At 31.6% G+C, this 13,937-nt stretch overlaps 3 protein-coding genes across 3 annotated transcripts; all 3 read right to left on the bottom strand.

The window, feature by feature from the left end:
- Nucleotides 1–4,418: 4,418 nt before the first annotated feature.
- On the bottom strand, nucleotides 4,419–6,514 carry LOC144843016 (uncharacterized). Its single transcript, XM_078699656.1, has 3 exons — nucleotides 6,372–6,514; nucleotides 5,125–5,423; nucleotides 4,419–4,932 (listed from the first exon to the last, which is right to left on the bottom strand). The coding sequence occupies exons 1-3, from the start codon at nucleotides 6,463–6,465 to the stop codon at nucleotides 4,666–4,668; spliced, it is 660 nt and encodes a 219-aa protein (XP_078555782.1). The 5' UTR covers nucleotides 6,466–6,514; the 3' UTR covers nucleotides 4,419–4,665.
- Nucleotides 6,515–7,816: 1,302 nt separating this feature from the next.
- Nucleotides 7,817–9,852, bottom strand: LOC144842968 (signal peptidase complex subunit 2-like). Its single transcript, XM_078699602.1, has 5 exons — nucleotides 9,784–9,852; nucleotides 9,221–9,304; nucleotides 8,965–9,124; nucleotides 8,464–8,599; nucleotides 7,817–8,286 (listed from the first exon to the last, which is right to left on the bottom strand). The coding sequence occupies exons 1-5, from the start codon at nucleotides 9,817–9,819 to the stop codon at nucleotides 8,097–8,099; spliced, it is 606 nt and encodes a 201-aa protein (XP_078555728.1). The 5' UTR covers nucleotides 9,820–9,852; the 3' UTR covers nucleotides 7,817–8,096.
- A 151-nt stretch (nucleotides 9,853–10,003) lies between these two features.
- On the bottom strand, nucleotides 10,004–13,606 carry LOC144842227 (DNA ligase-like). Its single transcript, XM_078698636.1, has 9 exons — nucleotides 13,178–13,606; nucleotides 12,645–12,840; nucleotides 12,194–12,314; nucleotides 11,950–12,072; nucleotides 11,712–11,788; nucleotides 11,434–11,617; nucleotides 11,205–11,308; nucleotides 10,968–11,074; nucleotides 10,004–10,811 (listed from the first exon to the last, which is right to left on the bottom strand). Exons 1-9 carry the CDS (start codon nucleotides 13,278–13,280, stop codon nucleotides 10,750–10,752), a joined length of 1,077 nt encoding a protein of 358 aa, XP_078554762.1. The 5' UTR covers nucleotides 13,281–13,606; the 3' UTR covers nucleotides 10,004–10,749.
- Between the last annotated feature and the right edge of the window lie 331 nt (nucleotides 13,607–13,937).

The following is a 13,937-nucleotide window of genomic DNA, read 5'->3' as shown; positions in this document are numbered from 1 at the left end:
CAGTCCATGATCGTTTACAACTAATCCTTTTTGTTCACTCAACGTTGTCAAGAAAAACATAATTCTAATATCAAATGATTCTAATATTGAATATGTATTGTCTCGAAGAAACATGAAAAATAAAGACTAATACAATCAGACTTTAATATTAATATTTTGTAGTTCTAAAAATGTTAATCACTTCCGTAGAAAAAAACCGAAAACAATAATATTTTCACTTATAAAAAGAAAAAAATCCGGTTAAATTCCACCAAAAAACTGACTGGCAGCCAATTTTACTATTTTGTTTAATTTACAGTTTTTGAGGTAACCATGTTTTCGATCAAAATGAATAAGTAGGTATATGTGACATTAGGCCTAACATTTCATATTCAGCAAACATTTTTTTCAGGGAAATAATGCATCCATCTTTAAATAATACAAATGTTTGCAACACATTTAGAATGAACACTTTAACAATATTGTGACTGATTTTAAATTAGTTCTGGAAAGAAATATATAAGTTAAATTTACCACTGGAGTATGCTAAAAATATGTACGCGATACCCGACGATACCTGGCGTAGATTAGTATGACCGTTTCCGTCTTGTGTCTCAAACCTTTTATCCGTATAAAATATGACTTCTAGAAGTAAAGAGTTTCAATTATGACAACTTTTATTAAAATGTTGTCACAATAGTCATTCATTAATTTGACACGTTCCTTTCAATTCCGGGCGATAATTTTCAACAAATATTTATTAAAAAATCAGACACAAAACTCACAATAATTAGGAGCTACAATTTTAATTAACCTAATGCTAAGTGTAGCAAGTTGATTGGCTTAAGTTTTCACTTATTGAACGGATGGTCTATTAGTTGATTGCAAACCATGCAGATAACGAGAATTATAATTCTAAAGGTAAATTGTCTGAAGCAGGAACATGACGTCATGAAGCAGGAACATTGAAATTAAAAGAAACATGTAGAACTTGCTTTCACGTCTATGACGTCATGCATCATATGTACGGTTCCACACAAAATATTAAAAAAACTTCCTATATTGAGAAATCTAGTGTCAACCTGATATGGATATGAAATTTTCTGTCGAGTCATTTGGAAGGATAGTCTTTTTGTAAAAGAAGGACAACATGACTTACAATTAGAGTTGTTGTGTTATTATGATGCAGGTGTTCTCCCCCTGCAGATAAAACATATTCTCTCTACCACTCCGCCCTCTTGATAAAGAATATACTTTTCGTTCACAAAATGGACAGTAAAGTAATGACGTAATGGCTATTATGATTAGGCCAAGGCGCTATTTTCATTAAATTCGTTTATATTATATCTACCTAGATTTTATAATGTTGTATTACAAATACAAAGATAGCTTACAAGTAGGCAACATCAAGGATAAATAAAGATTCATGTGTAACTTTGTTAAAAATATCAAAACGAATTATGAATTTCTATAAAAGGAGATGTTGTGTACCGTCTTCTGTATTATCAAATTCGACTATTATGTTCATGATCGTCTTAGTGTAGACAAAAAATGTAAACTACGCAAAAATGTAAGCATGTATACATACATTCAAAACGTCTGTCAAATAGTGTGTGTTTCATGGATATCATTTTCCTCGACCTATTATAGGCCTAATGCCTAAATAAAAAACCCAAAATTTCAGCCTGCACTTTCAATTGATGTCTCGTAAAATTATGCTTGATTAATCGATAATTACAAATTTGAACGTTTACTAATATTCAGGAAAACTTTAAAATAGCCTGTAGATGATGATTAGTGTTTTATTTTCCAATCTCGCAAAATCATAAAACTGCTTTTATATGTCTTTTAATCATTTTTAAGCATTCGGACGGTATGGTTTACATCTTAAACCACAAAGAATGAACGCAATCATGATTAAAGATGAGCCTGCGGAATAAACTAAAGTCCAATTTCTAACTGAAATGAAAGAAACCTTAGGCAAAGAGTTAAAACGACCACATTTTTCAAATCTGTGAAAAAAGAAGGTGAACTTTAGATAAGATATGGGGTAATAACCATGCGATGACGTACGATAGTATTCGATTTTCGGAATTAACCCAGATTATATGGAAAACTTGACAACAATTTCTTCAACTCCGTAATGGTGTCAGTATGTTTCGTACGTGACATAAGGCATACAATATTCTCGCCATCTCGCCCGGTTTCTTGCCACTGCCGCCTTCATCCATGATTCCATCCAATTTCTTTCTTTCCTGTTCGTGTTCGTATCAACAGCTAAGTATAACCCATTTCCAATCGGTAAGTTGTAGCATGTTCCTGTATTAAGATCTTTGTTGTATACATAACTTTAAAGATTTTGTTCAAGTCCTTCCATGAGCTGATTGGGTATTATATAAATTATAATAATATTTTAACAAAAATAAAACCAAAAAGTTCCTAATAATAACTTAGAAACATACAAGTACAACTAAAAGGAATTGAAAAACTCGGGCACTCGTCTATTATTATTACTATTATTATTATTACATCTTATTAATCTAAGTGAAACCTTGAATTATGCGATAATACTGAATACTGAAATGCTTTATTTGTCCATCATCATCATAAAATAATAACAGAAATTCTTCTTGAAGATTGACAATTATTAGTACAATAATAAATAGATATACAATAAATTATAACATATAATGTACACACACATAATTGCACAAAAAAATATAAGTTATGAAACACGGTGTAAAAATGACTAGATATTAAAATTGAATAGGATTCAGGAGATTAAAATAGTTTAAAACAGCTTTAAAAGGATTAAAAACAGCTTTAAAAGGATTCAAACCATTAGAATGTTCTTAAAACCTTTACAATTTATAAATTGCTAAAATTTTAAATAGGCTAAAAATGTTAAAAACGTTTAAAAATATTAAAAATATAAAAACATTTATAAATTGAAAAAATTACGTTTTAAAAGTTTCATTGTTTACATAGTCTTGTATTACATAACATAATTGGTTGGTTTACAATAATTATAAAAATTATTATTACAATTAGGTAAGTCATTTGTGAACCAGTACACGGCAGAATGGTGCAAATTAATGTTTTCGACGAAAACCAACAAAATTAATTATTAATTAATGACAACTTATACGCATTAAATGACAACTTTACCGAGAACCATATTTTAACAACGTATTAGGGATGTACATATGATTTCAGAGCAATGGATATTTACGATATCGCCATGCGCGCTCGCCGTACAGCCGTCGCCGTAAATTACTGTGACGTCAGGTGTGCTTAGCAATATCCACCTCATGAGTTTTCACTGTTGTTAACATACAAGAGATAGGTACCCGTCATTTCAATTGCTAATTTGACCTGCATTAGGCTTAAATTTGCTAAAATGTTTAAGTCTAAAACGTGTGTTTACTAGAAATGTTCGCGCTTTGCAAGACTTGTCTATTGATGACCCGAAAGAGTAGCTAGAAACATGACGTAAGATGCTCTGGAATCATTCAACCTTATCGCACTAAAACTTTTTTAATACGATCGCGGTGATTGTTGGTGTGAATGAAGACGATGGTGTATATAGACAGTAATCCACCGGCCTAACCATTGTACTTAAAGAAGATGCCGGTGAGTAAATTATAAAAGTTCATGAATTTAGGCGTTCATAAACGGCGCCCAAAATAATCAGACCGACTCAATACCTAGCTATTAGTGTACCCAACTTAGGCCTAGTAGTAGGCACAATAGGCTGCAGAATCGCCACCACACAGTACACACACCGACACGCGATGCGTCGTTGGGCGCGTGTCGTCACACACCACCCCGGCCCCACAGCAGCAGAAAAGTGCGATATGGTTTAGTGATTCCAACGCGTCATAAACGTCATACAGAGAGATGTAATAAGTCGAAGGCTAGAGGGCGTACTCCAGACTGAAAAGTGATTCAAACAGGAGAGGGGGAACCAACCAGATGGCGGCCGTAAATGTGTTCAAAACATTATTTAATATAAAAATAGACCACATTTGTTTTTGCCAATTTCCACTCGAATGATTACAGGGAGCGTAGTGTTGTAGAATGGGACCTAGTAACATTATCTATCTTGCGCAGTTGCTTCTAGCTACCTCGTGGGTCAACAATAGACAAGTCTCGCAAAGCGCGAAAATTGATAGTAAACAAAACAATCCTATCTGGATATTGAAGTGTTTCTTCAAAATAACAGACTAAACATTTTGGCAAATTTAAGCCCAATGCAGATCAAATTAGCAATTGAAATGACATGACATATTAACAAACAGTGAAAACTCATGACGTAGATTTTGCTAAGCACACTTGACACTTGGTTGATTCCAAACAAATGAACGAAACACATAATACTTAATAGATTTCATTCTGATTATTAATTTATGCAATAAATAAACACATGTGTCCGTCTTCGAAAGAAAAGTGTTACATGAGTCTTACATACTAACAATACTAAAATTACTGTATAATAAATCTTTGAAAAAAGACTAGTTAACTTTGTTAAACTAACTGAACGATTAACTGGAGATGCAGCAAACAATTATATATCGTATACTTCCTTGTATGATGGGTGTGGGTATGACTGTTCACGTGAAACTCCTTCACAGACATGCGCAGAAGGCCTTACTTTACCAATTTGATAGTTTTGCATGATTTTCCTCATTCGTCTTCAATCAGATACATCTCATTTATGTAACCAAATTCGTAAGGAAGTTGAACTCGTGCCTCATAAACTTGATTGAGTACAGATCGAGACCAGAAGAACATTTTATTATTGAACCATGATTTTGTGTCTGCTTTTGCAAATTTCTCACACAACGTAAGAATGCAAAGAAGTAAGGCTCGAATGTGATTTACGTTTTCTTCCATTATTCTCGGGTTGTCATTCGGAAACAGTTCGCATACATTTGTTATTTTCTTTATATTCTGAAAAAAAGTGTATTCGTAATGTTATGGAATTAATTGGTTTATAGGTGGTCTTTACTAGTCTTTAATAGTGATTTCAAATTGGTTAACATTATTGATTTATTGGTTGATTATACAAACTTACAAACAATACATACAGTATTTCTTATGTAGTAGGCCTACGGTAGATTTTGTTTTATCAACTTGACTTACATCACTTATACTGTAATATATATTCCGTAACTCCATCTTAAAACATGATTGCTTTGTCGACAAAACATCAGTTTTACCTGCGGCCAAATCGTCACTAAGTTTCACAATCATTGTTATCACTTTGATAACTTGACTTAAGTTATGAATGCGAGCTAAGGTTGCTAGAGTAACTTTCCCTTCTTCTAACTTGTCATCAACTTCTCCAGAAAGTGATTTGTTTGAAATTTTAAGAATATTTAACGATTCCTGTAGTTTGGATAAGTTTCTTGCCAAGGATGGTGGTTTAATGTTTTCCAGTTCTGTTTGAGCGGAAAGAAAATGTGTGCAATTAAATTGATTATCAAACTAGTAAATAACTCTTTGATTTATTTAACTCATGTACATCGTGTACCCTAAATGTGGGTTTCTTCTTCGTGTTATCAACACAACAGACTAGGTAAGATCATAATTATTATACCTTCATTTCTTTAGAAATGAGTATGACGAAAACGATCTATAATTGTTTTTCATACTTTTAGCCATGCTATGTTGAAACTGGCAATATTTGCACAAAATTTTAAAAAATCTGAAATCTGAACATTCATTTAGTGATATTAAATCCAACATCGTAAAATATATCAACCAAAATGATACTAACCTTCTGATCTCATAACTTCCATTGAGAACTTCGACTGAATATTATAACTAACAACAAAAGCATCACTAGGTTCCCCCTTCATTCCTATTGACTTTTACAGTTAATCTCACCATGTGATTATTATTTCATGACAATACACAAGATTATAAATGTTTATACCTCAATAAACTCAACGATGTGCTCACGAGTCACGATATATTATTTTCAATAATTAAATATTAACTTGTATCTTTACCTGCATTATTTATCAATTAATATCGTACGTGAAACCTGTTGTTTCAGGTGATGTTAATAATTATTAATATCTTACCTGTGTGTTGAGTTATGGACTCTCTTACTCATTTGTAAAATGTAGGCCTATAGCTTTTTAAAATTGTTGTTTGTAAGATGTCTCACGTTATTGATAGGCTTATATAATGTATATTAACGGTAAATAAATGTGACTATTTTAACTTTTTATCCATGATTACTCGCGACTAACATAAAAGATGTGCAAAACATATTCGGAATTAATTTTGAAAATTGACTTGACTTGTATAAATCTGTAGGATGTTACCGATAGTTTTAACATCATATTTATTTATTATAATAATATAGATAATAGGATTACCTTCCATTATTGTTTGTGAACTTAGTTTCATGTTGAAACATCTGTCGAACCATTGTTTTCTCATGTTTATTTTCGAATACACTGCTGTTGTCATCGATTTCCTTCGATCGGCTCACGGCAGGCCTCTATACTACTAACCTGACGTGATCAACAATTTTAAAATCAATTGTATTTACAAACAGTGATTATGAATTATTACCAGGATCATTTTCCGATGCGTATGAACATTATTTGAAAATCATTGTAAGGGAAGTGCAATGTTAAAATCGTATTGATTGGTAACTTAAAAATAGTACAAAGAAAACAAAAGATTAGGCCTACATTAAAATCGGAAAAACTGATTAACATAATTGTATCAACGATTATGTTAAGATGTGTAATTATGTAGTCGGGGACCAAAACTGACCAGGCTGCCAGCAGAAAAATTGACGTACTGTTTAATTCCTATTCAACTTGATATTATTTTGAGTAACGTTATTTGGTGTAAGACATAACGCTAAAACCGTCTTATCAATTCTGTCAAGCGGCACTGCAGGTCTATTGGTAATTAATTATAGATAATATTCAAGTAATACAAATTCTTCTTCTTACCGCTTTTTTTTTTGATATATTATATATTGATACAATATGCATATGCTCCTCGTCTGTAAATGTCAACAATCTTCAGTTTTACGATGTTTTAGGAGTAAGATGCCAGTAACTTGTTGTTTATTAGATCGTATAGTGGTTTCATCCGTAGCATACTGTAATTAATATCTACGCATTGAATTCCCGTTACTGCGTTGATTATGTTGATTAGGATTTATACACCAGAAAAACGTAAGGTCGTAGTAGATAATAGCCTTTGTTCCAGACTGATCATGCGCACTATTAACATTAGTTTCCGACGTTTAAGGAAACATTATAATTATTATCTAAAACGAGGATCAGGAAATTATGAAGTCGGCAATAAAATATACAATTTCTAGAAAACATGTTTTATTTTATCTCAGAAAAAAAAATGGATTTATTCTTACATTTTAGATAACGAACATTTTAGATGGCGAAATTCGAAAATAGGTACATGGAAAAATAGAGTGGTTTCACAAGCTATGTTATTATAGTGTCAATATGTGTTATTTTTTATTACGTAATGCTTTAAATAATTTTCCAAGATGCTCAGACATGAAACCTTGTGTTATGTACTACTACGATTACTGTATGCGGGTTTTGTCTAAAAATTAGTATTTAGTTTCATTGAAATCATCTGGCACATTGAGTCAATCTATTAAGATGTACTGTGTCAATGTGGGTGTGGTTGGCAGTTTAAACGATTATCTAATTGTGTCATACTGATCTCTGCTTCATCCGTAGTGCAACTGCGATTCTTGTTGGAAGATAAACATACAGTAAATTATTATTATGTATAGGCAACACAGAATGACAGTTTGAACACTATTTTCTGATTCATGGTGCCGAATTCTTTTATTAAATACAGTATTAACAAAGTGTATTTACTATTTAGAATTACAAATAACAAAGAACTTCTTTAAAAAAAAAGCTTTGGCAAACATAATGAAAAGCAGTGCAACAAACTACAGTATATTAAACCATGACGTATCAGTTTTATTATTAATGATGGTCCAATATTAGTATGGTTTGTAACCATGTGAAGACATCAAAGTCCATTTTTAATATTGATAAATTTTAATCAAATTGTTTGAGTTATTTTTACATTTGAACAATTCATTTATCTTTCTTTTCACTCGATGAAATTTCATCATGAAGACTTTGTACATCTTTTTCAAAAAGTTGCAGCTGAAGTGTGCCGTCTTCATCAAACCATGAGCTGACAGATTTGGTAAGAGATGACTCACGTTGTGCACAAGTTGTTCCATTCGTGTAGTGAAACACTAGTGTGTACAAATCATCAAACCTAATAATAGATTATAAATTAAATAATAAATGTCAAATTTGTTGTAAATATGGAATATTTATTCTGAAATAAAGTGATCAATCAATCAAATCATAATAATAATTGTGTATTACTGTAATAACCTGTAGTTATTTAAAAATTAATCTTCTATGGATCTTAATAAAAAAAAAGGTTTACCTTTTTAAGCTTGAATCAATAATCCAGACATTATCAGGATCAATACCAGCTTGATCCTTCTCATGTGACACCAAGAAATGACTCCTTTCTATGTATGTTGTATACAGGGTTAATATGCCCATCATTATAAAATAGGTAAGCAAATAGTTAAGGAAACAAGTAGTAGAAAATGTGTGATAGAATTTGTGATGAAAATGTGTGATAGAAATTGTTATGTGTTGGGAATGTGTGATGAAAATATTTATTGTAATGGGAATGTGTGATAGAATTTGTGATGAAAATGTGTAATGGAAATTGTTATGTGTTGGGAATGTGTGATGAAAATATTTATTGTAATGGGAATGTGTGATAGAATTTGTGATGAAAATGTGTAATGGAAATTGAAGTGATTTATTTATTTGTTATCTCCAACTAAGTTATATTATTTGTTCCATACTGTATATTTGAGTATACTAATTAAATACAAAATACATTAATTCTTGTTATATTAGAAAGGATATGATACAACACATGAGAATAGTACATTCCTAGATGCTGGAAATGGGTAAAAAAAATCCCATCCGAGTGCAAACATTGCAAATAAACATGAGATGGTACATATCCACAACCGTGTATCCATCATTTTAAAGTTCTCCTCATACTTATATTTCTCATTCATAATCTGCAATAGATAGAAACCAAAATTAATTTTTACATACAAAATAAATAGAGAGTATGCCTAAAATGTGGATAGATCCATTTAAAAAATACTGTATACCTTTCTAACAGCATCATCTAGAGAATTCTTTACTGCTGCTCCATCCCATTTTGCTATGGTTACTGGTTTATCTTCAATAGACCACTACAAAAACACCAAATATATAGATTAGTGTACTGTACTGTGTTTAAATCATATACAGTACTTTAATAAAGTGCAAATAAATGGACAAGTATTAATGATGCAACAGTTTAATGTTTAAATTAGAATTATCATTCATCATCATCATTCTCTTCTTGTTTATTAATTAATAATATTTAATTCATTTATAAAACTGTGACTGAGTGAGGTAATGCTGTTGGTTACTGCTGTTTTTTGCATATCAAATTGTTTTCACGTCATTCCTATATCATGGAAATTATTATTAATAATAATATTTTTAGATCATATAAGGTAATATAAACCTGGGCCGAAACGTCCCGGGCATAACCGTCCCTGGGGCGAAACGTCTCTAATAATAGTAATACACCTAGCTAGTAGTTGTATTAGACTAGAACAGAAAGGCCAAACTAGCCTAGTAGATAGCCTCGCATATGTCCACATACAATCATACTTATATTTACCTTAAATCCAGTCTTATCCACTGTATTATACACCATTTTACAAAAAAATAAATACAAATTGTAGTAGGAGGCCTAGAAGCTAGCAGCTGTACCACACAACAAAAACACACGTCGCGTTAAAAAACGAATCGTTTCCCCACCGGTGGCGGCGGCCTACTTGTTCACCCCGCGACGAGTAATTACGCTTTGACTAACTAGGCAACCAATCACAAATACAGTATTTCTCAATACATTGTATAGTATTTAATTCAAAATAAAACAATATTTCTGATTATCTAGATTTATTACACCCGCACTAAAAAATAAAACATGATTTAACCATCATTCCAGCTGCCTACAGACAACAAACAACAAATTTAAATTATACAAATATTTGATACTTCAATTGCTTGCAATTACACTAATTTCTAAAACATTCCATACAAGGAAATTGCACTAATTTTCTATTGAACATTATACTAAAAATTGAATTTATATATTCTTTATTGCTGTCTCAGTTGATATTGAAATATTAAATACACAAGCTAATGTTAAAATTGTCTTACAAAAATATACAGTTAAATATCAATGTTTACATTTGATTTGAATACAAATATTGAAAGATTTATTAAGTGAATAAACAGAAAATGTTTATCTAATGTCTACTTTGCGTCTTGTAAATTATGTCCCAAATCAGACATCTTTTAGTAATATCTAATAAAGATAAATAATACAGCAATCTATCATGCATTATGAATTATCATCAAATAAAAAATGTAAAAACCATCAATTCAAAACATATACATTTCCAAAACAATAATGAATGTCTATTTCATTGCAATCATTTGGCCCGAGTATAACTTAATTTAGAATCATAATAACACCTGTAAGTAATTCAAAATTGTACGTTTAAATAGTTGTTACATACTCCATTACAATGTTGCTTATAAATTAATACTTGATCATCAAAACTATCTTTGTTAATCTTTATACAGTCTTGCCAGTTGGCAGTACAGCATCCTTAGGTTTATCAGCATCAATACGAACACCTGCAATTAAAAAAACATTTTAAACAATACCTATCAATCAATTTTATTCTACAACATTCAATAACCACTAATAATTCTGAAAGTATACTGTACTAAATCATATATCACATGTACTTGAGAAGACACTCAAAAAAATTTGATATTAAAGATACTGACCTACAAATGTTGGAAATCTTGGTTTTTTTGATTTTGTCAATTCTTGGAATCTGTAAGTTATAATACTTCCTTTCTTTGGTGGTTTGCGGCGATCAGCATCATTTAATCTAAATTCAGATAAAAAACATTGGTGAAATAGTAGATGGATTATTTGGCATGATGGAAATCAAGCATTAAGATAATATACATAATTATATAAATTATACTAGACGTATTAATTAAAATATGCTAACTTACCCTGACCCAACAGAAAATTCAATTCCACTTTCCATTTTACACCGAAGAGCGCCTACTACACCTGTGTTACGGCCTTTCCCAGGTTCATAGCCAATAACAATGGCCTAAATAAAATAAAGTAATTAATAGATTGTTAAAATAAAATTTGAATAACATTTGTTGTTTTGTTATTTAATGGCATTATTATGGGATATTAAGGATTGATTTCAATAATCTAAAGTTGCTTTACCTCGGCATCATAGAAGGATTTTATTTTCAACAAAGTACTTGAGCGGACCCCAAATTCATACTCTGAGCCGGCTTCTCGTATCATAAGGCCTTCTCCGTTCACTGCCTCAACCAGCTTTAGTTGCTCTTCAACATGTTCTTTGCCTTTGCACAAAACATGTTCCAAAACATGAACATATGGATTGCTGAAAATAAACGTACAAAGTATCAAAATACCAGTATAAATAATTATGCAAAAAGAAACTAAGTTTTGACCACCACATTGAAACTCATACAAACCTGTTTTTGTCAAAGTAATCTGCTATAGCTTCAATTCTGTCTTCAAACGTGGCTTCAATATTAGGTGCATCAAAGATCTACAAGTTACGGATAATACAGTTTTTACTAAATAGGATCGAACAATCAAACTAGTAATATTACAATTAGATTTTTTTTTCACAATGGATGGAATCATGGAGATAGGAGGATATTATTTTAAAATTGACAGTTCTTGTATATAATGATTTTAAATTTGTACCTCAAATTTGAGATTTTTCCATCCTTTGTCAACACCATGAGTTTTTACAATACTGACTGCCTTGGGAAATTGTCCTCTATCCAAAAACAGCTCTCCATCAAGTTGTATGTCTTTTGGAAAATTCTAGGAAAGAAAGACATATCAATTACAGTATATGTTATTGTGAGCTGTATTTTTAGGTCAAGAAAAAAATATGTTAAATTTTAACTAGTATTTGGGTTTATTGTAAATACATTTATCTTACTTTTGTGAAATACTTAGGAGCATCAAATTTATTTCCAAGTCTGGAGTAAAAATTATTTCCATTCCAGAACGCACGTAATCCATCCAACTTCTCACTCATCCACCAGCCCTTAGGTTCAGTACTAAAAAAAGGAAATACGGTCAAGTAAGGCATCTGATTTAGTTAATTTTTGGTGGTGAAATTGTGGAATTGAAAAACCTTGGTGGCAGTACATGACCAATACCCCTATATTAAAATGCTAGTATACATTTTAATCACTAGGAATTTGTTTAGGTGATTTGAAACTTTAGATAACACAATATAATGACCTCATTCATTATTTTAAAAGTTGCCATTTACGAAGTATATACCCTTATTTAATTTATATCAAAACAGACTAAAATTGGTTGCCATTCCTAGAGAATAAAAGCATAATTAATATTTATTCGGTTATTATTATAATTATACTTACTCATCGGTGTATTTTTGAGCCAGCATGACAAGTGTTCCAGGTTTATCATTTCTCTTTAAGTACGTTTGGTCTTCATAAGAAACCTTGTTTTCACCACCAGGTATTTTTGTATCGTTTTCAGTGATCTGGACAGCACTTGTAAAGGCATTAGTAGTGCTGGTATCTTGGGATTCATCCTGAGCTTCCAAAACAGAATCTAAAATATAAAACATGGGTTTATGTGGTGGCATGCGAAAGGCGAAAATGCAGAGGCAACTCAATATTTCAATATCAATACATACATTTATTATATAAACAGAAAAATAGTATCTCTTACAGTACGTATCTCTCTCGTAGAGTTATACTGTCGTATTATCGGTATGTTTTATTATGCGCCACCCCTAAGATCATGGAGCTATAAATATAGTCTAACTTCTCCATGGATCCAGTATCATGCCATTGGTATTGTTGTATTAAAATAAAAGGAACTGAGGAATCATTCAAAAAATATATTATTATTATTACTAACATTAACAACATATAATTTTACTAACCTTCGTCTGATTTCATCTTCTTGGCTGAATCATTCTGGCTGTCATCACCTTTTCCTTTATTAGCCGCAGTTTTAGTGCGTTTTGTTGTTTGTTTTCTCGGCATATTTTAGACGATTTTAGGCCAATGAATCGATAACTTAGTTAGTACGAGTAGTAAAACGTAGTACTGCTGTACTACTATTGTGTGTGTTAGTTAGTAGGCCTACACTACAGTCTACAGAGAACAGTATCCAGAGCTATTCTATACCAATATGGGAGTACGTGAAATATCAGACTTCAGTATCCACTGGTATGGTAAAACACCTTGTATATTAATATGATGAAAACAAACTACAAAAGAAAATTGAACCTATATGAAGCTCCCGCTGTATATATAGCGAAACTAAAGACAAAGTCAGCGCCACAAATAGCTCAAAAGGGGAGAGAGGTCTAAACAAGTCTGTTGACAGTGACGTCACATTAGGAAATCCCATTCATTCGATCTCGTTCGGCGTTTGTGCAGCCGTCGTGTCACGTCCGGACAAGCAGATCGGGTATTGACAGACTGCAAGCCAGCGAGGCATGCGACACCCGATGGAGGATGCTATATTTGATGTATTTTTCTTTGTAGTTTTATTATTTTCTTCAATTATGGAGCAATACAATTTCTTGAATCTTGATTCAGTTAACACTTCGAGCGTGCTGGATCAAATGAATTGCAATTAACATGGCCAGAAGCACACACGGCGCGTAGTTTATACTTATTACTATACGTGCTTAT

Source organism: Antedon bifida, chromosome 5, assembly GCF_963402885.1.
Source record: "Antedon bifida chromosome 5, ecAntBifi1.1, whole genome shotgun sequence".
Taxonomy (NCBI): domain Eukaryota; kingdom Metazoa; phylum Echinodermata; class Crinoidea; order Comatulida; family Antedonidae; genus Antedon; species Antedon bifida.
Note: the sequence above shows the minus strand (reverse complement) of the source record. Positions and strands in the feature narration are given on the sequence as shown.